General features: G+C 39.0%; 1 protein-coding gene across 2 annotated transcripts in view; it reads right to left on the reverse strand.

Annotated features, from left to right (window-relative positions):
- EXOC4 (exocyst complex component 4) overlaps positions 1-24,981 on the reverse strand; it is an 812,900-nt gene that overhangs the window by 586,724 nt on the left and 201,195 nt on the right. For both annotated transcript variants that reach the window (XM_012806281.2, XM_003791609.3), the window contains exons 8-9: positions 14,010-14,155; positions 9,445-9,533 (exon numbers count right to left, since the gene is read on the reverse strand). In XM_012806281.2, coding sequence (XP_012661735.1) covers positions 9,445-9,533; positions 14,010-14,155 — 235 coding nt within the window. The remainder of the gene's footprint in view (positions 1-9,444; positions 9,534-14,009; positions 14,156-24,981) is intronic.

A 24,981-nucleotide genomic window follows, 5' to 3' on the forward strand; every position in this document is an offset into this window, starting at 1 on the left:
ACGGCGCCGCACAGTGCCGGAGACCCCACTCCTCTGAGCCTGTTGCTCCAACCTCCCTGCAGTGCTGTCTCACCTACACGTCTAAGATGCTCACCACACTTCATTCACACACAGGCGGGGCCCGTTCCTTCCCTTAACAGCAGGACCTGCAGTTACACATGTTACTTTTACTCACATTATACTTGCCAGAATAAAATTATATGTCCACGCTGGCTGCAAGGGAAGTTTAAACATGTCAATATTTTGGGGGGACATGTGATCGATCGTCTGAAAACCAGGGCAATGTGAATAGAGAGGAAAGGGAGCACGAATATTGGAAGGCAGGTGCCAGCCTGGGTGACACATTTGAAGTCCCTTTCTTTTCTTTCATCCTTCAAAGGCAAAATGTGGCTCGGTTCATTATTGTATCCCGAGGGCCTAGCGGAGTGCCCACCACAAGGAAACATACGATAACTCTACATGGGATCAATAAACAGAAAGTTTTAGAGAACACACAGGAAACAAAAGTCCTAGCTGCTGACGGGAATTAATGCCAGGTGTCTGACGTCCCAGGCACAGGATGTGGGAGTAGGGAGGAAGAAGGCAGGTTGGGAAGGAGCTCTCCTAACTAACCCCGAGGTTGCCTTTTCATTAACTACAAAAGGTTCAGTACTAACTAGTTCAGGGACAGCCCCCAGCTTCAGCATGGGCCGGGCGTTTCTGCGGAATGGTACAGGCCAGAGGACAGTGCTGCTGTCACAGAAAACTCAGAACTTGGTCCAGATTTCAAAATGGGAACATTAAACTACATAAATGGTTTTACCTCTGGAGGCTTAAGCAACTTTTTAAAACAATTTTTACTCTTAATAAAATGTATAATATGTATAAAAGAGTGTATATGACATTTGTATAATTTTTTAAGGAACAAAACAACGGTATTCTAAACTTAGCTAAGAAAACCCAGAACACCACTATTATCTTTAAAGCCTCACACACTCCTCCCTGCTGATCTCCTCCTCCATCCTCTCCAAAGGTGATCTCTTTCCTGAGTTTTTATTTTCCTTTTCTCGGAGCGGGGAGGATAAGGTCTCACTCTGTTACCCACACTGGAGTGCACGGCATGGTGATAACTCACTGTAACCTAAAACTCCCAGGCTCATGCGATCCTACTTAGCCTCCTGAGTAGCTGGGACAATAGGCTGACACTGTCATGCCCAGATGATGTTTTAATTTTTTATAGAGATGGGACTCTTGCTATAGTGCCCAGGCCGGTCTCAAAATCTTAGCCTCAAGCAGTCCTCCCAGGGTGCTGGGCTTTACAAGCGTGAGCCACTATCCCCAGCCATGAGTTCCATATCCATGATCCTTTCCCTTACCGTTTTCACATTTTTATCACACTAGAATGTGTGCCTAAAAGATACACTATTCAGTTCCACAACTTCTGACCTTCATACAACTGAGATTAGATTTTTATCTATCTACGTATCTTACATGACTGCTTCTGAGATGCACCCAAATCAGCCTCTAGTATAATTCATTTGTTTTCACTGCCACGTACTATTTTACTGAGCGGCTCCACCACAAATTACATATCCATCCTCCAGTCTCTGGGCACTTGGGTTGTTTCTAGGTTTTTGCTATTAAAACAATGCTATCATGAATATTCTTTTTTTTTTTTTTTTTGCAGTTTTTGGCCAGGGCTGGGTTTGAACCCACCACCTTCGGCATATGGGGCCGGTGCCCTACTCTTTTGAGCCACAGGCGCCACCCTGTCATGAATATTCTTCTCAATAGGTTCTGCCTTTCACAGTTGAGGTCTTAACACACTAAATATCTGTTTTCCTAAATGACATCAGATACCAATTTCTTTCCTTTCTAATATGGATAATCACCTCACCACCCTGTATTGACTCATCTGTGCTTTTCCAACAAACAGAACATCATTTCTTTCCCACATCAAATTCCCGTATGTGCAGGGCTCTGCTTCAGAGTCTGGAGAGTTTTATAACAGTGCCGCAGTCCACACAGAGGAAGGGAAATGGGTAGATGCCGTGAGGGCCTAGGGAGGTGGGCTCTGAACTTCAGCGCTGCTTTGCAAACCATCTCCACTCTGTTCTGTTGTCTATTCTGAACTTTGAAATAAATAGAGATGGGTTCTACGCCTAAAAAGTGAGTTAGAAAGAACTAGAGTAGGAGATCTAAAGCACTTTCTAGCTCTAAAATGTGGTTTTCTTAATTATCTAGACCTCATAGGACATGGGCGTTTACATCAGTTTCTTTTGAACTTTTGATAATTGACTCCTTGAGATAGGATAATTTCTACTAATACTACCAATATTCCAGAAAGTATCCAAACTTCATTTTGAAAATGTAAAATTACCTTACAAGTTGTGCCATACTGGAACAATGATGAAGTCATTTAGCACTCTCGCCACTTACTGATAATTATGGTCTTCATAGTACATCACAAACATCTGTGGTCTTTATATTCTAACGAAGCTCAACCCAGAAGTAGAGTTGCCAAGAATATAGTTTCCTATGGGCTCGAATCAAGTCTAGGAAAATGAGCAAAAGCTATTACCTTTACCTCATTAAAAAAAAAAAAAAAAAAAACTGATGTGAAACAAATCATGAAAAATGTGAGAAATAAAGTAACTTTTAAAATTTACAGTTGCATCATTTTAGAAGCTTTTGTTATTTTTTCAGACCTTTCTTAATAAAAACCTTATAACTGAAGTATAATATAGACATACAGAAATGTATTGTACCAGTTTTAGAACTCAAATACTTTCTATTCCACTTAACAGCATTGCCTCTTTTCTGGTATCTGTACGAATGAATAAACAAATAGAGGGTCAGGCACAGGGAGTCACGCCTGTGGATCCCAGCACTTTGGGAGGCTGAGGCAGGATGATTGCTTAAAGCCAAGAGTTCAAGACAAGGGTAACATAGGCAGCCCCATCTCTTCAAAAACTTTAAAATATTAGCTGGGCATGGTGACATCACCTGGAGTCCTGGCTACGTGGGAGGCTGCGGCAGGAGGATTGACTGAGCCCAGGCACCCCAAGTTATAGTGAGCTATGATCGTGCCACTATATACACTCCAGTCTGGGCACAACAGCAAGACATTCTCTCTAATTAATAAAGAAATAAATAAGTACAAGGGAATTTTTTGAGAAATAAGATTGCCATCAAACGGTTTTAGGTGATGACCAAGTATCACATTCCAAGAGTGAGGCTCTTAGGCTTCTCTTAGGTAATGGACTTTGTCATGCTATTTGTACCCTCAAGACCCACATTCTCATGAACTCCATAGGGTTCAGCTCCAGTGATCTGTCCACTAGCTAAAAAAGATTCTATCAACTTGAGTTGTTCATGAAATAAATCCATAAATCCATGACTAAAAAAATCTTTAAATATTGTTTCTATATTACATAGATAAAGGCCAAGAAGTGGTACGCTGAACAGTCTTGGCTTTCCTAAATGACTTGAAATAATCCATTAAGTCTGTTCACGACCTGCAGAGAGTATATTTATTACTTATAAGTTCTTAGGAACAGATAAAGAAATTAGAACTCAAAATTCTATTATAATTTTATTGTAAGACAACTCTTACATATAAGTTAAGATCGTTCTTTTAAAAAAGCAAGAGTACAAACACACAGAGAAGAAGAATCAATTTTTACAGGCTAAAACAGAATAAGCTAATGGAAGACTATAAACACAGAAAGAGAAGGGGAATCAGTTTTAGAGGCTAAAACAAATAACTATGAAAAATTAGTTATTGAGAAATAATTATATGAAATTTTATTAAGAAAAAATATTTTTTCATGTTCCTTGCATTTTGTGATACCGTTAGTTCTTTTTTTCGTGTTATTTTCTTAGTTATTATTTTAAAATGTTCACATTCTGCTCTTAGAAAGATTCACTTGTACCTTTGTAAGATAAACCTCAGATACATTTAGTTCTTAACAAAGTCATTGAGCAAAAATTTAAAGGCTACAAAAAACTCTTATCAAATTTAGGGAATAAAGCTTTACCAGTACTTCTTATATTTAAGGCTGCGGAACAAATGTGTGGTATGAGTGGAAAACTGCCATACTAAACAAGGTACCTCACGTCAGCCAAAATGTCACTGAAAGCTGTGTCTACGTGACACCTTGCTCCAAATAAATGCTCTCTTCATAGAACAACTTGCCATTGTAAATCCTTTTGTAGAAAAGGATAATCAACCCGTAGTTAATCTATCTCAAATACTGTTTTACCTTAAGGCAAGGCTCCTCCACATAGATTAATTACGTACAATATCATTAAGTACTCACAGCCCCACTCACCAATTACTCATTAGAGAGAAAGATGCAGAGAATTCAGGTCAGGTCAGTGGAAGAGCCCGGTACTCACCAGCACGACCATATTTACTACATAAAGCAGATCATCTCCAAGAAGGCAATTCTCCAGCGGTTAGAGCTTTACAGAGTATTTTAATGTCAGGGCTATAGAAATGCCACTCATTAAGCTAATGGGAATAAAAATGGCACTCTACAGTGTTGTTGAATGCAAACAGAAGTACTAAGTAGCCCCAAGACAGAAGAGAAATTATAATCAAAACTGAGTATATATTTCCACTTGAATCAATGGCAATTAATGTACTCTATCCATTCATAAGTTTTATGATCCTTACAAGTGGAAGACGACAGACCACAGGACTTGTACTCTATTAAAATGTCCATCAGAGAGTCTCAGATTAAGTAGGCTTGTACCCACAACCGAGGAGATAAGGATGGAGTCCTCCTCCCTCGAATGTTCCTTGAGTACCTAATTCAAGCCAAGCATTATCCTAGCCTGGTATGCATCGAGGAATTAGTCTTGTGTTCTGGACTGAGGGAAGTGTAGAAAATAAATGAGTTCAATGAGCAAGACATACACATGTTAAGTATTATAAGGAAAAATTTTATAAACATTGTGATAAAGAACTATTATAATAAGGGAGAGGATGCCAGAAGAGGTCAGCAAACAATAATGAGTTCATTTACTTTGGTCAGGAATGGCAGTCTTCTGATTTTGTTTAACTCCTATGAGATAATGTGTTCATCAGTTTTCTTATTCTCCTGAAGTATTAGTCACTGAACCTGAGAAGCTACACGCAAGCTAAATGTTCACGAAGACCTGCATCTTACTTCAGCTACAATGCTGCCGTCTAAGCAGTACAATGAGCGGCAGAGAGGCTGATGACAACAGGGCGTCAACGATTACCGTAGACACACACACACACGTTAGATTTCCACCTGTTATCGCACACGCTTTGAAGCGGCACCCCCATCTCTTCAACCCCGTTTGCCAACACAGACTCTATAATGAACCATCTGTACTGTAACAGTTAGAGCCAATTGAGATGGGTTGATAATACCAAAGAAATCTCATCTTTTTTCATTCTTTTATCCCCTGTGTGTTGTTAGACTTAGTAAGATTTTTAATTGCATGATAAATTGAAAATGTTGGCAGGAGCTAACTTTGGTACAATGTGAGCTTTTTAATATTCTTTGATGCTGTTTCTGGTGGATTTCTTTGCCGCTCTCCTGCAACAGAAGGAAAAGTTGACCTATGAACCAAACCCCTGGGAAGCAAAGCCTGCAGCAATGTGGCATTAACAGAAGAGACAAAAATCTTCTGCCAGTCTCCCACGACTTCACTGATCCATTCAATTATGCCTTTCCAAGGACAAGCTGAAATGCAGATCGTGCTGTGGTCCTTGGACTAGTCAGATTAATGGAATAACTAAAAAAGATGGCCATTTTTAATGGAAAAAGGGTATGATTTTCCCCCCTTTTTTCCTGCTGAGAGTTAAAAGCATTCATCAGGGAAACTTTTGCTTCTACATGAAATGCCATCAAACTTTTACAAAAACTGGTCAGCTACTCCATTCTCTCACCAAGTGTGTGAGGTGTCAGCTCATCTGAAGTATTTTTTCATGATTATTATGAAGATGATGTGTTTGCTAACTATTACGTTTTTCATCCCCAGAGAAACTCCTCGTAACTTACAGAACACTAGTAAGTGCAATAGACTTGGACTTGAATGTCCCATATTTCAATTAACTTTTTGAAAGATGGGAAAATTCCTAGTTAGATTACTGTGAATCTAACCCTCCTCACAGAATAAAATTTTTCTGTCACTTAGTTGGATTTTAAAATGTTTTTCAATTACATACAGCAGTTTTGTCCAGGGCCAGACAGCTCAAGGGCAATGTTTCTACTTAATGAAGTTTATAACTGCAGAGAACAAAAACGTATGTACAGCCTCTACTCTGCCTTCAAAGTGAAATCTAAGGGAAATCTGGGAAGCTAATGGTGGCTGCCAGCGGCTCCATCTCCTTCTAGGGCCCTTCCGACCTCTCAATGGAGAACTCTGTGCTGCTTTTGATCTTAACTGTCTGTCTGTCATCAAGGCAAGCAGCATTTATTGACCATGTACTGTACCAACACTGTGCAAAGCAGAGTAAATGAAACACTCATGGAGCTTGGAGTTTGGTAGAACACTCAGCCAAGTGAGCGCGGATCCACAACATAGCATGGGAGGTAAGAGAAAGGTGATACTACAGACATGGTGGAAACAGACAGCAGGGGCCAAAACCCCAGACGGTGTGTGAGAGAGAGAGAAAGACAGGTGGGGGCGGGGAGGGACCAGCCGGGAAGCTCACCAGAATACATGACAACTAAATTTCACTTGAAAGGCTGAGCAGGACTGCATCACAGAAAGATGACAGAAAGGACAAACGGAATGTGTGCCTAAACTCTGAAGTCCCAGTGCAATGCTAGAAATTCTAATACTTAGGAAGAAATGACCAGGTTTGGTGGCTCATAATCCTAGCACTCTGAGTGGCCAAGGGAGGTGGGTTGCTTGAGCACAAGACTTCAAGACCAGCCTGAGCAAGAGTGAGACCCTGTCTCTTAACAAAATAAATAAATAAATAAATAATAACTAGTCGGGTATTGTGGTGGGCACCTGTAGTCCCAGCTACTCAGGAGGCTGAGGCAAGAGAATCACTTAAGCCCAAGAGTTTGAGGTTGCTGTGAGCTAGGATGCCACAGCACTCTACCTAGAGTGACATAATGAGCGCTGTCTCCAAAAAAAAAAGGAAGAAGAAGAAAGGCAGAATATTCACTCTTGCTCTTCTTCAGAGGCTTTTTAAAATGCTATTCATAGCATATTTAACTCACCTCACTTTCACAAAAGCCTCATGCAGTAGGAGCTCTTGTTTTTATTTCCATTTGGAGAAAAGGAAAAAGAAGCACAAGGGTTATACAAATTTCCCAAGGTTACAAAGCCCGTGATGGGGAGTCAGCGGTTTAAATGCAGGCAGTCTGGGCCCAGAGCCCGCTCCCTGCATTGCCACACTGTACTGTCACTCAAGGGATCACAGACCACTGAGCAGGGATTAAAAACTGTCCCCAAGGCCACAGCACAGAGTGCTCACCATTCCTATTGTCTAACAAAACACAAAGACTCTGCTGTTAGGTGTTTACCCTTGTTGACTAATTATGCTTGAATTCGAGTGAGTGACAAGTTGCAGTGCTGGCCTATTGATTATCTGGTCTACCTTTTCATCCTAAAGTGCCAAGTGAAAGGCTTCATAGCAGGGCCAGATGTCAATACTGGAGGAAGCTGTGCATGGGTGGGGACATGGGTATAAAGGAATTTTTTGTACTCTCTGCTCAATTTCACTGTGAACTTAACACTGCTCTAAAATAAATAATTTTTATTTGTGAAAAATAATCAGAATTCAACCGAAAATAGAAGAAAAGAAGGCTTTGCCATCATTAAAGAAATTTATGTACTATACTCAAGGACAGTAGGAGAGAAATTATAGAGGCACCTTTAAACTATTCTTTAATCCAAGTCTAGAGAGAAATTAAAATGAGGACACTGTGAGGACAGAAGCTATTCCAGCCCTAGATAATCTGCTACCCCCCTAAGCAGCAGTTCAAGTACAATTCTTGCTCCTACAAGACTCTGCTTCCATATTTCCTTCCACACTTTTGCAGCCCACCACATTCTTTTGGTAGGTAGCAGCCGGCTAGAGCAGGACTGTGGGGGGCCACCCTCCTGCTCCTCTCTCGTCTGACCACAGAGTGGGCCACCCCTTCATTTGTTCCAATTATAACCAATCCCTGTACTCCTATACATCAGGAATCTGAGATGCATATTGCACATTTTCCAGAATGGATGATAATGCTTTGATATGAAATAAAATGTTGGTAGGCTGATCTCCTTTACCCAACATCCTCAGCATACTTCTAGGTTTTACTACAGGTAGCCACGTCTATGAGCTTTGGAACTGACACAAATATGAGAGAGTGTAATAGGATCTTTAGAAAAACCGACAGGCTCATAGATTACTAACAAAGGTGAAGACAGGTCTGACCAGGCAATAGTCAAAATCCAGAAAGGCTGATGTTTTCATGTAGAACTCGGAGTCTTAGAAACTGAACATTTAATTGCATGGACTAGTCACTAAAGAATGCGCCAAGTGACTCGAATGCAGCAAAGACAGTCAAAGTGGTCAGACCTATTCCACATGGAGAAAGCCCAGAGTTCTAAAGTAGTTTCGATAATCACTACCGACTCTGAACTCCCCTAGCAATTTATGTACACCACTCACTTAGGTGTGTTTACTTACTGATGTGGGGGGTGGGTAGTGTTTGTGTGCAGTCGCACACATGTGTACAGCCTCACTTTCATAACTAGATCTTACTTAAGGCTTTATCTTTATTTCTTTTGTACCCAACTTCCATTCCTTCCAACACCCAGGATGTCTCACACTTAGCCTCACAAATCTTCCTTGATTGATTACATCTACCACGATCAGTATCTTTTTGTTACAAAAGGAAATGTTATTGGTCTGATTGATTTATTTATATTATAATTTATTATCTTTCTTCTACAGATTACAACTCTTTGGTAACCACACTAATGTCCTATATATCAAAGTTGTATTGACTATACCATACTATTTAGAAAAGGCATTCTTCTTCCCTTTAAATAAGGCATTTGCCCTTTTCCAAATCTTAGGCATTTGGAAAAGGGCAAATGTATAGTCTACCATATTCCAGATGGCATCAAAAACAACTATTCAAAGTAACAATAGCAGTCACAGAAGACTGGCACACTGCTAGCCTGGGATTGGACTCAGGTCTGCTATCTAAGCAAGAAGAACCTGGCCTCATCTACTTTTTCTCTGAATTCCCACATCAATGGTAGCAGGTCTATAAATCCTATGGCCACAGTAAGAGTTTTAGCTGTTTGGCAATAAACGCAAAGAAATGATAGAAGAATCAAATAATCATGTCATTATATTTTTGTCTTCTTGAAAGAATCTCGTGAATGCAGACCACAGGCTGACATGCAATAAATGCTTCAGCTATTCCTCTAGAAAATTCATTTGTCCAGAGTAGTCCAATCACCCACCTTGCAGTTCTCCACTTCGACTATACAGCTCCCTTCTCTGTTCCCGCAGATAGGCGCTCATGCTGATGGCGTGAGAGGATGACTCAAACCTGTGGTGAGACACAAGGGAACAGACAGTGAGCTGCCAGCCACGTAGGCGGTGTCCAGTGATGTAGTCCCCAAGTACTTCACTCTGATCTGTGATGGTCCCTGATCTTCTACAATCCAAGACGTTTGGCCATACCATGATTGAGCCCAGAACAGTGGCCACAGACCTTGATTTATGAGCAATATCCCCAGCTAATGCTCCCCCACTATAATATTTTGACCTTTTGCTTATTCTCCATTTCAACTGGTACAACTATCATCTGCCCCAACTTTCTTTTGCCTTCAGAAGACCATCATCCTTTGCAAGGCCCCTGCACACACAGCACCAAGAGCATTCCATAAAGCCATTCTGAGTAGGCTACCATACAGCTCAAAATCCATCAGTGGCTGCCAAGTGCCACCATTGATCTACCCGCTCCTCAGAGCAGAACTTTTGCCTTTCTGATCCCCCCAGTTAGTTAGAGGACTAGTACAAAGGGCATACTAGAAATGCTGAACAACCCAACCAAGAAGCAAGGCAGCTATGGTTCTCCCCAAATGTCCTGAGAAACAGTATCATTTCTAAGTGGCTGCTCATTTTTTGACCTGCTGCCTTTGGTAACACAAAGCACTTTCAAAAATACCACACTACAGAATGTCTGTTCACACCTACCCAGTAACCGTGCCAAAGATCAGAAACATGGGGGATAAACTCATGATAAAAAAACAGGTCTCTAAAAGCTAAAACAGTGATTATAATAAAGAAAAAAGAAAAACAAATCAGTCTCAAAGAGAAACATGCAGGTAGGAAAAAGATGAGGTAAAATTATGACTGTATCAAACTGTAAATCCTTTGATGTATTAAGAGATTCCATTTCAACCTGCGATTTTCAAAGGTAGGATAAGAGGCTGGCAGAAGGAGGAATCCTTCTAAGCAAGACTGCCGCTAAGGGATAAGCAGCAACAGAATAGCAACAGTGGTAATGGGCTAGGTTTCCGGCCACAAGGAGCGAGCACCATCATTTTCTTAATTATGCCTTCTTTATCCTTTGCTTGACAAGGAAGATGAATACCAAGATGAATGTCAGCCTGCAAGGGAAACATTTGGGTTACGTGATCCCCTCTCTGCACCCTGCCAAGAACTAAGAGGGCATTAAGAGGCAGAAAGAAGGCAAAGTGTGCAGCACTTCAAAAGTGCCACCTGCCAGTCAAGTGCAGAAAAGAAGCCACTGACCTCCAAAAAGCATGCTGACAGCTATTGATCAGAGACGGCAAGGGAAAAAAATAAACTCTCAAGCAAAGAAGAGACAGGCACACATTGTACAATAAGAGGGAACTTAAACGTACTTAATTAACCTTGGCTGGAGGCAATTAAAGAGGGTAATAAAGTCCTTCGCAGATGTGATAAAAACAGATTACAGCTCGCCAAAACCTTAATCCTTTATAACTTGATGTATTTTTGCGACTCAGGAATTCTTTTTATGTTTGCAACAAGTCACACATTGATATAATTTTACAATAATAGAGGCATTAGAGAATATTTTGTCTCACTCCTTAGTTAATGGCCAAGGGCACTGAGGCCTGCTAAGACGGGAAACCTGCCCAGATACACATGGCTCATTAGTGATAGAACCAAGACTGGAAACAGATAAAACTGTAATAACAGCCTCATTCTATGTCCACGATGAGTTTTTATTACTGCCCAAGAATAATAAATGTGAAATGATTATTTAAAGCAATTTACTCATTTCTTAGAATATATATACCTTTGTTTCAATACCACAACATCAGAGGCATTGGCTAAATGTTTGAAAATGTATACGTGGTCTGAGATTGAAAGCTGAGATAATGTTTTACAAACATTAAATCTAAAATCACTGAAGCCTCCTTCCTACAATAAATCTAGATTTAGAATCATAAGTTGAACTACCAAAGGAAAAGGGGTAGGAAAAAGGAGGAGGGAGAGGGGAGGGTACAGAATAGAAAGGCCTGGTTAGGCAGCATCTGGGGTGGTCTTGGTGTCTCTATCAACCACCTTTTCCTCCGGCTACGTTTCTTGGTGGCTGGCATAGCCCCAGTTCCACCTGGGCATTCTGCTTCCTTGTTCCCTCTCTACTGAGCCTTGTGCTCAGGAAAAGTAGCTCCCTCGTCAGCTGGAAACCAGATGAACCTGCCTGGTTTAAGACAACCACTGCGGTCTGTTTCCCCATGCCAGTGACTATGTAAGAACAGTCAGCCCCAATCCTAGAACCTAGTGGGAACTTGCAGATTTTGATACTGGCAAGAAAGATTAATAGATAATTAATGACTTAATTATTAATTTTAAAAATACCTTAAATGGTACAGTCATTTCAAATAATGGTTTGATAGTGTTTTACAAAACTAAACATAATCTTACTATATGAGCTAGAAATTTGGCTCCTAGGTATTCACCCAAATGAGTGGAAAACTTAGTCCACACAGAAACCTGAACGTGAGTTTTTACAGCAGGCTTTATTCATAATTGCCAGAATTTGGAAGGAAATAAAATATCTTTCAACAGGTGAACACATCGACAAGCTGTGGCACAGCCACTCAAAGGAACGCTATCCAGCAATGCAAAGAAAAGACTCACAAGCCATGAGAAGACGAGGAGGACCTCAGATGCACAAGGCTAGGGGAAAGAAGCCAGTCTGAAAAGCATACATTGTGTATGACTCCAACTACATGACACTCTGGAAATGACAAAACTATGTGGACAATGAAAAGATCAGTGGTGGCCATGGTTAGGGAGGGTGGAAGGCTCTATATGCAGAGCACAGATGTTCAAGGCAGTGAAAGTATTCCGTACAATGGTGTGACACTGGGTACGTGACATCAAAAAGCATTAGAACTGTACAAGGCAGACTGAACTTTAAATGTAAACTACGGACTTTCATCAACAAAGATATCTCAGTGTTGGTTCATCAACTGTAACAAAGATACCGCACTCACGCAAGGCATTACTAGGGGAAACTGGAGAAGAATAGAAGAGAACTTTCTGTACTTCCTGCTTCACTTGCCTGCAAACCTAAAACTACTCTAAAAAATTAAGCCTATATAACAAAAAGAGAGAGGTTGGTAGGAAGAATCACATGGTTGGTAGGTAATTCCCATGGCATTACCATCTTCACTGGACTGGAACTGATGGAAATACCTCAAAATCACAAAGAAAACATCGCTGAGGATGACAAGGCAAAGATACGGAAAGAGCTCGGTCCTTCATGATACTATAACACTAAATAAAGGAAACTCCACATTACGCCTCACTGTGTGAGACAGTAACTTACCTACAGTTCAATCTATCCTATTTGAGATTTTATGTTACTAGCAGCCTAAAGCGTTTTAACTGATATTGCACCTATCCTATGAAGAGGATATCTGAACTATTTAAACATTCCTTAAGTATTAAAAACACTATGAATTCAAAATAAAAACAAATCTTGAAAGTGAACCATTGAAAGGTACTACAGCTTTAGGCAGTGAAAAAAAATTCATTCAAGATACAGGGATAATACTTCTGTAGTCACTTTACATGCTTACATTTATAAATACAACTTCAAAAATAACTATCAGCCCCTCAAAAGAACTCACGGGTCTGGAGTTAGACCATCAGAATTTAAATACTGCTCCTAGTTAGGTGACATTACATAAATTTTTTAACCTCTCATGTCTCAATGCTTATATTTATAAAGAAAGATTAAAAATAGAAAACTTGCCTATCAGATTGTCGTAATGAATAATGAGTGTGGTAATAAGTGAAATACTTCAAGAAGATGATTCAATACATTGACTAGCACTTGGTAAAAATACTCAGTAAATATTACCTATTACTGCTGTTTCTGCTGAAATTTAATGTAATCTGAATTAAAATTCTGTTTAATTGAGATTATTCTGAGTAACTCACCTAGAACAAGTGCCTGGCACCTAGGAAGCACTCAATCAATGCTGTCATTATTATTATGTAAATATTAATAACATTAGCTATTACCAAGAGATACACACTTTGGAGACATGGCCTGGTAGAGTTAACTAACATAGTAATTAGAAAAAAAGTTTCCAGACTGTTCCTTTATTAAACATCAAACCATATAAAGCCCAATATTATTCAGCAATGAAGATTTGCATAACTTTATTAACAAAGGTTGTTTCTTAGCACTTGGGGCTTTTTCAAGGCTGACATATTAAATTTCCTTTTATTTCATATAAAAATCTCCAGACACAACTGGAGAGTTTCATTTCCCTTAATTTTATATAAAACTCCCCAGAAATTTTTGTTAAGAGTTCAAGATATTCCTGTTAACTATATTCCAAAAGAGCCACTTCACTTTACAGAAAACAAAGGTAAACAAAACGGAACACATACTCACATCCTATTAATTACTTAAAATCTAATTTAGCTAGAGAAAGTCATGGAATCTAACTATTTGGAATCTAACACTTCTTGACACCTACAATCTCACCAGCAGAGTGACACTTACTTGAAAAGAGAGTTTTTTGGCCTTTGAGGTTTCTTCTTGGCAAAAAAGGCTGCAAACTCTCGTCCAGTACTGGCATAGCTTAGTTGAGCTGATGGTTCAGAGGACGTACGAGTATTTTTCATATCCAAGTACTCAGTCAACAGCATCTGTACAACCAAACAGATTTATATATATATATAAATGTGCTATTAAGAAAAACAATTTTAAAACCATGCAAATCAAATACTAAAATCCCATTCTAATATTCGGAAGTATGTTCATCTAGTCATTCATTCTTCTAGTTGGAAATGTGAAGAAAGATTGATTACCGGCCGAAAGTTGTCTACTTGCTAACCTACTCAGAGGGAACAGGATATGTAAGAATTTAAACATGAGGCAAAGAGAACATTTTTATAGGGTATGTGCTAGGTACTGTGCTGAGTGAATTAATCAGTAATCTTTTTTAAAAAAAAAAAAATCTCAGACTATTACAGGATACATTTTTTGTTTACATACTTTGTTTTTGTACAGACTGAGTCAAAGTTGTAAGTGTGCCCTTCATCCAGACACTGTTCACTATATCAGATGGGTCTGAATTTACCCATCCTTTCTCTCCCCTCCCACCACCTTGATTTTCATTGAGATTTACTTCCACATCTGCAGTTAAGTGTTGATTGATTAGCTCCAATTTGATATTGATTAGCTCCAATTTGATATTGGGGACGCGTGTTTATTTCTCCAATCTTGTGACATTTCATTTAGAAGAATGGTTTCCAGTTTCATCCAGGTTTCCCAAAAGATGCTGGCCATATACACCAAGAATAGTCAAGCTGGGAATCAAATTAATGAGTTATATTTTTAGTAACAATTGAATCTGCAGTGTTCTGCAGTAGCATCAGTAGCAACGCCATAATACACCACACAAGAGATTCTAATCCATTTTAAATGTATTATCTCATTTAAAGCACAAAATTTTATCAGGTAAATTCTCAGATTATAGGTGAAGAAATAGAGCACTGAGAGTTTCAGGAGCTTCAAAGTGATTGGTGGTGCACTGACTTGGGAGTCCACACTCTTATCCTTCACTATAATAAACCTGCCAAGGACAGGTAGAGAAAGAGAAGCCATAGAAAACTAATAGGTCCTGACCTGCAAATTTCCACAGCCACTATTAATCTTGAAAGTTCACAGCAAGAGAAAACAACTGCTTTGGTGATCAACTACTGCCCACAGGTCCTGCTTATAAAATCAATCTTAATGTAAAGGCTCATGGGGGCCGGGTGGGATGGCTCACATCTGTAATCCTTGCACTCTGGGAGGCCAAGGTGGGAGGATCACTTGCACTCTAGAGTTCAAAACCAAGCAAAAGTGATACCCTATCTCTACTAAAATAGAAAAACTAGTCAGGCATGGTGGCACCTGCCTGTGGTTTTAGCTACTTGGGAAGCAGAGAGAGAAGGATCCTTTGAGCCCAGGAGTTTGAGGTTGCAGTGAGCTATGATTATGCCACTGCACTGTATCCCACGTGACAAGACTCTGTCTCACATACACCAAAAAAAAGTCATCACAAAGCAAAAATCTGCAACAGATACACTAAAAATAAAAAAATAACAAATTAAAACATAATGTCTAAGATAGTCACTTATCCACAAAAGGCAATAAAAAAAGAAAAAAGGAAAAAGAGGAGTTACAAAACAACTAGAAAACAAGTAACAAAATGATGATTGTACATGGACTAAATTCATCCATTAAAAGACAGAGTACCTTATAAATTTAAAACAAGATCAGCCGGCATGGTACCTCATGCCTATAATCATAGCAGCCATGGTAAGCTGAGGCAGGTGGATTGCCTAAGGTCAAGACCTTGAGACCAGCATGAGCAAGAGTGAGACCCCATCTCTTAAAATAGCTGGGCGTCATGGAAGGCACCTATAGTCCCAGCTCCTGGGGAGGCTGATGCAAGAGAATGGCTTGAGCTCAAGAGTTTGAGGTTGCTGTGAGCTATAACTCTGTGGCATTCTACCAAGGGCAACAAAGTGAGACTCTGCCTCAAAAAACAAAACAAAACAACCCATAATCAACTATATGTTCGAGGTAAGAAACTCATTTCAGTTATAATGACCTACACAGACTTGAAGAAAAGAAAAATATATTCCGTGCAAATGGAATGAAAAACATAGCCGGGGGAGCTACACTTGTGTAAAACAAAAGAGACAAAAGAAACCCTGGCAGTCACAACAGTAAGAAAAGACAGAGAAGGTCACAATGACAGTAAACACATACACACCTAACACTACACATTATGAAGCACCAAAATATAGAAAGCAAATATTAGTAGCCCTAAAGGGACAGGCTGACTGCAACACAGTAATAGTCAGGGACTTCAACACTGCACTTTCACAGATGGACAGATCATCCACGCAGAGATCACCACCACCAACAAGTGGCGTTAAACTAGAATCTCCATCAAATGGACCTAACAGACATTTATGGAATATTTCATCCACAATACATGTTCTCTCAACAGTACATGGACCATTCCTCAAAACAGACCGTATGTTAGGTATGAAAACAAGTCTCAACAAATTAAAAATGTCCAAATCGTTATTTGTTTCTGACCACCATGGAATAAAACTAGAAATTCCTAATTTGCAAGCTGTAAAAATACATGGAAATTAAACATCATGCTCCTGAATAGGCAGTGTATCAATAAAGTTTAAAGGAAATTTAAAAAAAAATTCTTAAAAGCAACGAAAATGGAAACATAACATCCTGGAACCATAAGCTGGGTGGTAGCTCACGCCTGTCGTCTCAGCTGCTTGAGAGGCTGAGGCAGGTGGATCACTAGAGCCCAAGAGTCTGAGGTTGCTGTGAGCTGTGACACCACAGTGATTTACCCAGGGCAACAGAGTGAGACTGTGTCTCCAAGAAAACAAACAAGCAACAAGAAAAAAAGAAACCCAAAAAACCAACCAGAACCTATGGGATAAAGCAACAGTGGCACTAAGAGGGACGTTTATAGGAATAAATGCATACATCTAAAAAAGAAAAAAAGTCCTTCAAAGAAACAACCTAAAGATGCACTTGAAGGAACTACAAAACCAAGAACAAACCAAACCTGAAATTAGGAGAAGGACAGAAATAATAAAGATAAGAACAGAAGCAAACGAAACTGACACTAAAAATACAAAACTATGAACAAAACGTGTTTTTGAAAAGATAAACAAAATGGACAAACATCTAGCTACACTAAGGAAAAAGAGAGAAGACCCAAATAAATAAAATCAGAGACAAAAAGGAAACATTAAAACTGATGGCCACAGGAAAGCACCAAGACCACACACTGGAGAAAGGACAGTCTTGGCTCGGCGCCTATAGCTCAACCGGCTAAGGCGCCAGCCATGTACACCTAAGGTGGCGGGTTCGAATCCCCAGCCCGGACCCGCCAAACAACAATGACGGCTGCAACCAAAAAATAGCTGGGCGTTGTGGCGGGCGCCTGTGGTCCCAGCTACTTGGGAGGCAGAGGCAGGAGACTCGCTTGAGCCCAGGAGTTGGAGGTTGCTGTGAGCTGAAATGCCATGGCACTCTACCCAGGGGGACAGCTTGAGGCTCTCTCAAAAAAAAAAAAAAAAAAAAGAAAGGACAGTCTTTAATAAATGGTGCTGGGAAAACGTAACTTTTAAATGCACAACCTGAAACTGTAGAGCTAATAGAAATAAACACTGCAGAAAAGCTACAGAATATTGTAGGATTCGGGGGGATAGGACCTCAAAAGCACAGGCAACCAAAGCAAAGCATAGACAAATGAAATTACATCAAGCTAAAAAGCTTCTGCGCAGAAAAGGAAACAATCAACCAAGTGAAGAAACAACCTACAGAACAGGAGAAAATATGTGCAAACTACCCATATCCAGCAAAGGATGAAGAACCAGATTATGCCTGTATAGGAAACTCAGACAACTCAATGGCAGAAGGACAAATAACCTGAGTAAAAAGTAGGCCAAAAACCTGAATAAACACTTTTCAAGAGAAGACATATCGATAAATGGTCAACAGAATGTTTAAAAAAAAAAAAAAAGTTAAACTTCATCAGTCATTAGGGAAATGCTAATCAAAACCCCATTGAAATAGCATCTCATCCCAGTTAAAATGGCTATTACCAAGTACCAAAAAGAAAAAAAATAACAAATGCTGGTGAGATGCAAAGAAAGAGGAACACACATGCACTGCTGGCAGGAATAAAACTTAGTACAGCCATTATGGAAAACAGTATGCAAGTTCCTCCAAAAACTAAAATAATTGAATAGCAACGTGATTTAAACCTGCTGTTGGCTATACGTCTAAAAGAAATGAAATCAGGATACTGAAGATTGCTGCACTCCCAAGTTTATTACAGCAATGTTCACAAAAGATGGAATCAACCTAGGTATTCATCAACAGGTGAATGGATAAAGAAAATGTGATACACACACACACACACACACGAGTATTATTCTACTAGCCTAGAGGTGAATGAAATCTTGTCATTTGTAGCAACATAGATGGAACTGGAGGTCATTAACGCTAAAGGAAATATGCCAGGCACAGGACAGATACCATATCTCACTCACATGCAGTAGCTAAAATAGTGGGTCTCGTGGAGGGAGAGAGTAAAAGCGGAGTGGGAGTAAGAAGAAAAACCAGTGAATGCACACAACAATTCTAGATTTCTGTGGCATATTACGAAAATTATAGTTAACCACAACTTATTATATATTTCAGAACAGTTAGAAAAGACAAACTGTGTTGTTCCTAGTAAAAGAAAAAGATAAATGTTTTAGGTGGTGGATATCCCACTTACACTGATTTCATCATTACACATTTTATACATGTATCAAAATATCACATGTACCCCCAAATACGTATAAGTATTACACATATACAAATTTTGAAAACTTAAAATCAATCCGCTTTAGAGCCACAAGGGTTGAAGCCTGGGGTAGAGTCAGCTACCAGTTCTAATCCCAGTACTCTTAGACGTTTCCACTAAGTGGCTCCTAGGACTATTTAACCCAGGACTAAAGCTACCAACTCATTTCTCTAATTACTCACCGCAAATAAAATTTTAAAATACCCAAGCAGTAGAGTACACGTAGACAAGCAAATCTGCCCATGACTTACATAAAAAATTTTCAGGACTCAGGTTCCCATAGAACCATTCATTCATTTAGTGAAGGTTCAAGGACCACATTAAACCTTATCATCTAAGAGTATTTATGAAATATCTTGGGTACATGATGCAGCCCAAAGTAAGTTTTAAAGCACTTATGTGTCTAATATAAGCACATACATATCACTCATTACTTAAATATCAGAAATTTTTAAAATATCAGATCTTACTTTAACCTCAAAGCTATGCCGGAGTTCCTAACTGCATTTCAGAAGAAATAAAATTACCCTATGATCTTATAATCAACTCCAAAGCTTATGCGTTTAACCATGACACTTTGCTCACTAAGTGCACACAAACTGCCAATAAGAATGGACCTACAGACGGCAGTAAATGGACTTTATTTATTTCATGTTGTGTATGATAAACAATGAACTAGTGAAGTGTAAAACATGTTAACAAACCGGCCAATATTTCTTCTTTATTTATGAGGCCACTGGAATATTATTCAGTACGCTGATGAATTATTATAACAACAAATATTATCCCTTACATCACCCAAACTACCACTGGTCAGAAAGTGTTAACGATCGGGTCTCTAGTAACAACTCGACTGAGGGGGTAAATTCTACTGTGGATGTGGCACTGATGCTGACAGAATTTCTGGTAATCCATGATCAAAAGAGGAGTGGTGAACCAGAGAAAAATTTCAATTTGATACAACCTACAAATGTCTACAAAGGCACTGCCTTGTTCATGTTTCACATCTAACACCACCAGGACAGAGAGAAGTTTCCACCAAAGCACAGAGATACCCTAAAACAAGTACGTTTGCTAAGGTACTTCCTAGCAAACTACAATAAGATACTGACTACCCACGGCAAACCGAACCAGCATCTTCAAACTCCAGCTATTTTAATTTACCCTTCTTTTTCTCTTCATCAGTAAAGTCCCCTCGGTTACTACCTCTCAGCATTGCTAAGTCTCTTCTTATGCCCTGGCTTCTCCCTTTCAATCTATTATACAAACACATACTTGCTCTCTCAGCAAAAGCCTTACATTTCTTCTCATGATTTTCCTACGATCTTATTTCCCTTATGTCTTCAGGTCTCAAACTTCAAAAAGAGGCCTTCATTTCTATTGTTTCCCTTTACCATGATGCAGGTTATTCCTGATTTGTCTCCCAAACTTCACTCCTACATTTGTGACTGCATGCTTTACATATTCACATATTTCACTGATAAAATCAACTTCTCTGAAACCTAAATCATCTTCCCATAAAACCAGTAATTTCCTTCTGTCTTCTGTTTGTTTGTAGTTTCTTATCTCCAGGTATAAAACTTCAGAACCATCTGTTGACGTATTCTCTTTTGCTCTGTGCCCCTAAAGGAACTAGACCCCAAGTTCCTTAATGACTCCTCAACTCTATTAGTTTTCCCTTTTCCATCCATTTTGACGGCCACCAGCTTGGCTCAACTCATGTAGTTTTCCTTTCCTGCCTCACCTCCTACTCTCTAGTCCAGTGGTTCTCGATCCTAAGCTGCAGCCCTTTAATATAGTTCCTATGGGTTGCAACCCACAGGATGAGAACCGCTGCTCTAGTCCTTCCCATATACCATTAACAGAGTCACAGTCCCAAAACATTGCAGATGTCCTAAGGCTTCTCTTGTCATTATCTGTAACAATACAACTTTGATACATATTTCCAGTTATATCTTACTCTCCAACATGAACCAAACTCTCCAACCAAAATCACCTACTTAACTCTTCCCTGAAGACGCTTGGGCCCGCTCCTATCCAGAACGTCTCATCTAGGTGACCCTCTCTCCTAAACCCTCCCTCAACCAACTATTACAGAGACAGCTCCAGTTTTCTCTGACTTCTCAGAACACTCTAGGCAGGTGTCCTGTTTCCTGAATACTTCAAACACTCACTTTCCAGATCACTCAATGAAGAGTCATCAAAAACTGCCTGACACTACTGGTCTCCTTATTTGCAATAAGATGCCTGACTATCCCAACTTATATGGCCCTTGAAGCATTATATTTCCTTCTTTGCACTTATGGAGCCGTGCACCGTATCAGTAAATTTTAAAATGTAGTGAACTGCTGAATTTTTTAAAAAGTGTCTAAGAAGCCTTATGTGTTGTTATAGTTGAATGTTATCTACATGTATTCCAAAGTAGAATGAACCTTGCAAACAAGTCTTCAGTACAAAAATCTATAATAAAAATAGGGCATGCATGTGATTTTAACCAAAGGCTAAAGGGTCATGATTTGTGTTTGTTTCACTTTTGCCTCTTAACAATTAGAAATACTATACTAATTTAATTACCAGGTAATGTTTTATTTTGACACTCAAATTGATAAAAGTACATTTTTAAATATTTCAAAAACAAAAAAGCCTCTATTTCTATGCTGCTTGAAATTTGTTCAAATTAGGCTAAATCTTCTACTATAAGCTCATGACATGTACATAGATGCCTGGTGTTAAGATACAGTTATATAATATCTTGATGATTCCACATCGTGGTGGATAATGTATTTACATTCTAAGCAAATTACCTGAGTCCAACTTTTCATTTTTATAAAAAGAACCAAGTTTTACCGGTTGTATTTTGCCTAGGAAAAATCACCTGAGATTGGGATTCTAGGGCAAAGGGCATTACATACAATATCAAATACATCCTGTCTATAAAAAATCTGCAGAAGATAATCCCACATCTTGCTTACTATAAACTCCTTCATATCTTAGGCAATAGTTTCTTTTCAATTTTTAAATACTATGAATTTCTATTTCTTATTTATCAAGAGTTCAAAAATAAAAGCCAAAATGTCTGGGTGTTTTAACTTAAAAGACATTAATTTATAAAACTGAAGACAAGAAACATGAAAACACACCTGGAAAGCACCTGAAAATCTATCCCAGTGACAACATGATGAGCTATATTTTATGAGAACCTAATATGTTGGACGGCTCTGTGGTCAAAGCAAAGATCACATAATGCATTAAAGAACATACAAATGAGGGTAGTTAGGCTTCTCTTTTGATGTAAAAGTTGATTAGCAGTTGATAAGATGCTAGTTATAAACCTACCAATGTAACATTAAGGCCAAAGTTTTGAGATTTATAACTTGTATAACATTGGTAACATGATTCGGGATGAATTCCTCATTTACCATGTAATCTTCTTTACTGGATATACTGCCTGTGACTGGTTGTGGTTATATATGCAGTTTCCTAAAAATACACATGAGATTTACAGGCTGAGAATGAACATATCTCCTCTCCTCAGTATCTTGATTTATCCATGTAACAGGTGCCCATTCAAACACCCAGCGATTCTCAACCTGTGGATCGTAAGCCCTTTGGGTTGAATGACCCTTTTACAGGGGTCGCCTAAGACCATCCTGCATATCAGATATTTACACTACAATTCATAAAAGTAGCAAAATTACAGTTATGAAGTAGCAATGAAAAGAATTTTATGATTGGGGGTCACCACAACATGAGGAATTGTATTAAAGGGTCATGGCATTAGGAAGATTGAGGACCACTGTCTGACTTATATAATGTTGTAGATCCTTCATCAGGTAACTTCCCAACTTACAAAACCCACTCCTCATCTAACAACTGTTCCCAAACTACATAATAGACCCCAGTAGCCACGCTTGTGTACTCTGTGATCCCACCCTCTCAGCCATAGCTGAGATGTGCACCAGGGGACAGCCAACCTCCAACTAATAATCAAATTATCTTTCTCAGGACCATGGTAGGGGGACACAGTCTCTACTAGTCCGTGTAAGTGAGGAGATGGAACTTCACTGGGGCAACAGCCTTTATGATGCACATAGAAAATCAAAGAGCCAATCTGAAGAAAGAAAATGAAGTATTAGGCCAGGTATGGTGGTTCACACCTGTAATCTGAGCATTTGGGGAGGCCAAGGCAGGAGGATCACTTAAGGCTAGAAATTTGAGACCACCCTAGGCAACATGGCAAGACACCATCTCTTAAAAAAAAAAAAAAACATTAAAAATTAGGTAGGCATAGCAGTGTATAGTCACAGCTACTCAGGAACTGAGAGCCAGGAAAATTGATTGAACCCAAGAGTTCAAGGCTATAGTGAACTATAATCACACAAGTCCAGTCTGGGCAATACAGAGAAACTCTACATCCTTAAATAAAAAAATAAAAAAATTTAAAAAAAAGAAAAAACCTACTGGATGACCAGAGAAAGAAATAGAAGACCCACAAGAGAAAGATTTAAAGGCTACAAGCTTTAAATAATTTCTATAGTTTTATGGGTCTCAAATCCAATTGTTGATAAGGTCTTAGATTATCTACTCTTTGGTGTTACAATTTCTCTTTTTAGTCTCTACTACATTTTTCTTGTGATAGCTTGAATAAATTTTTGTTCCTTAATTATGATAGGTAAATATATACTAATACACATCTATTAACCTTTATATCAAACACACTGTTTTTGAAGACTATTGGTATCTCATAAAAACAGGAGCAGCAGTTTGCACAAATTTCAATCTGTAAAATTACAAATTCAATTTTCAAGGCTAATAATTTCTTATATTCAGTGATTCATATCAGAGTCATACTATATTGGTCCTCCTTGATGAATCTGAAAATTAGACCACTTCTTATCACAGGAGCAATAATAAGGTGGGGGAAAAAATCACCTTGAGCTCCAGCATGAACCAAGACTCAACTTTAGTGGGGCAATATTTGAAATGTGCCTATATTAAATACTATCACTTTCAAAAACTTACATGTTTAAAATGCAGATGCCCAAGAATTTGTGTTCCAGGCACATCAAGTAGTTTTCATTGGTTATGCTGATAACTGTAAAAGTTAAACAATAATAGAAAAAATAAGAATGTGAAGGCTCTGTAGAGGAACCAAACAAGGTAGAAACTGGCAGCTATGATCTCTCTCAAAGAAAGGAAGCACAGGGAGTAGGTCCCTCCAGCTTCCCCCAGAGGGCACCTCCCAGTGTTCATGGAGCAATAGGGGAGCCCAGTCTTACAAGATAGAGAATGTCTAGAAAGAAATAGGAGAGCAATGCAAGAAGCACAATCACTATAATCTACTGCTCAAGTTATCACCTTAATTCCTGAAACTATTACAACAAAGAGACTGAAATAATACAGCAATATATTAAAATCAAGACCTCCATTTAAAATTACTAAAAACTATCAGGTTCTCCCCATATGGTCACTAACGAATAGAATGTTAATAACAGAAGAAGTTATTTTTCCAATATAAGCAATCTAATTTCCCCATTGACTGAGGGCTAAAACATTCTGCATTAAAGAAACCAAAAGGAAAATAAACAGTCATTTGAGAAACAGAGTGGCTTTCTGCTTAATTATACTCATTGTCAGTGGCAACTGTACAATGAGAACCCGGACGGTCTTGTTGATAGTTCATTACCTTAGTGTTCAGAGTAAAACAAGCCAAAAACGTCCAAGTATGTGCATATATTTTCTGATCCTTTATTACACACCTGTCCACCAAAGTCAAGATCAGATAGTTCATGTGTTGCCTTTTTTTCTTTATCCTACCAAAGTACTGCTTAGCAAAGAAAATCCTATTTTTAAAAGAATGGTATTGTTCATCTTAATTTAAATAGATACAGGAGGACCTCTGTAAGCTAACCACCCAAGGATCTATATTAAAGTGATCAACATACAGCGGTGGCCAACATAAGGAACCAGGCCTACTGTACTGATAAGTATATGTGGCACAAGTCCTGTGTGCGAAAATTAGGTCAACTGAGAGAAGTGGTCAATGCAGGAAGGTGGTCAACTACAGGGGTTCTACTATAC

This window comes from Otolemur garnettii, unplaced genomic scaffold (assembly GCF_000181295.1).
Source record: "Otolemur garnettii isolate 467f Iridium unplaced genomic scaffold, OtoGar3 scaffold00049, whole genome shotgun sequence".
In the NCBI taxonomy this organism is placed as follows: Eukaryota; Metazoa; Chordata; class Mammalia; order Primates; family Galagidae; genus Otolemur; species Otolemur garnettii.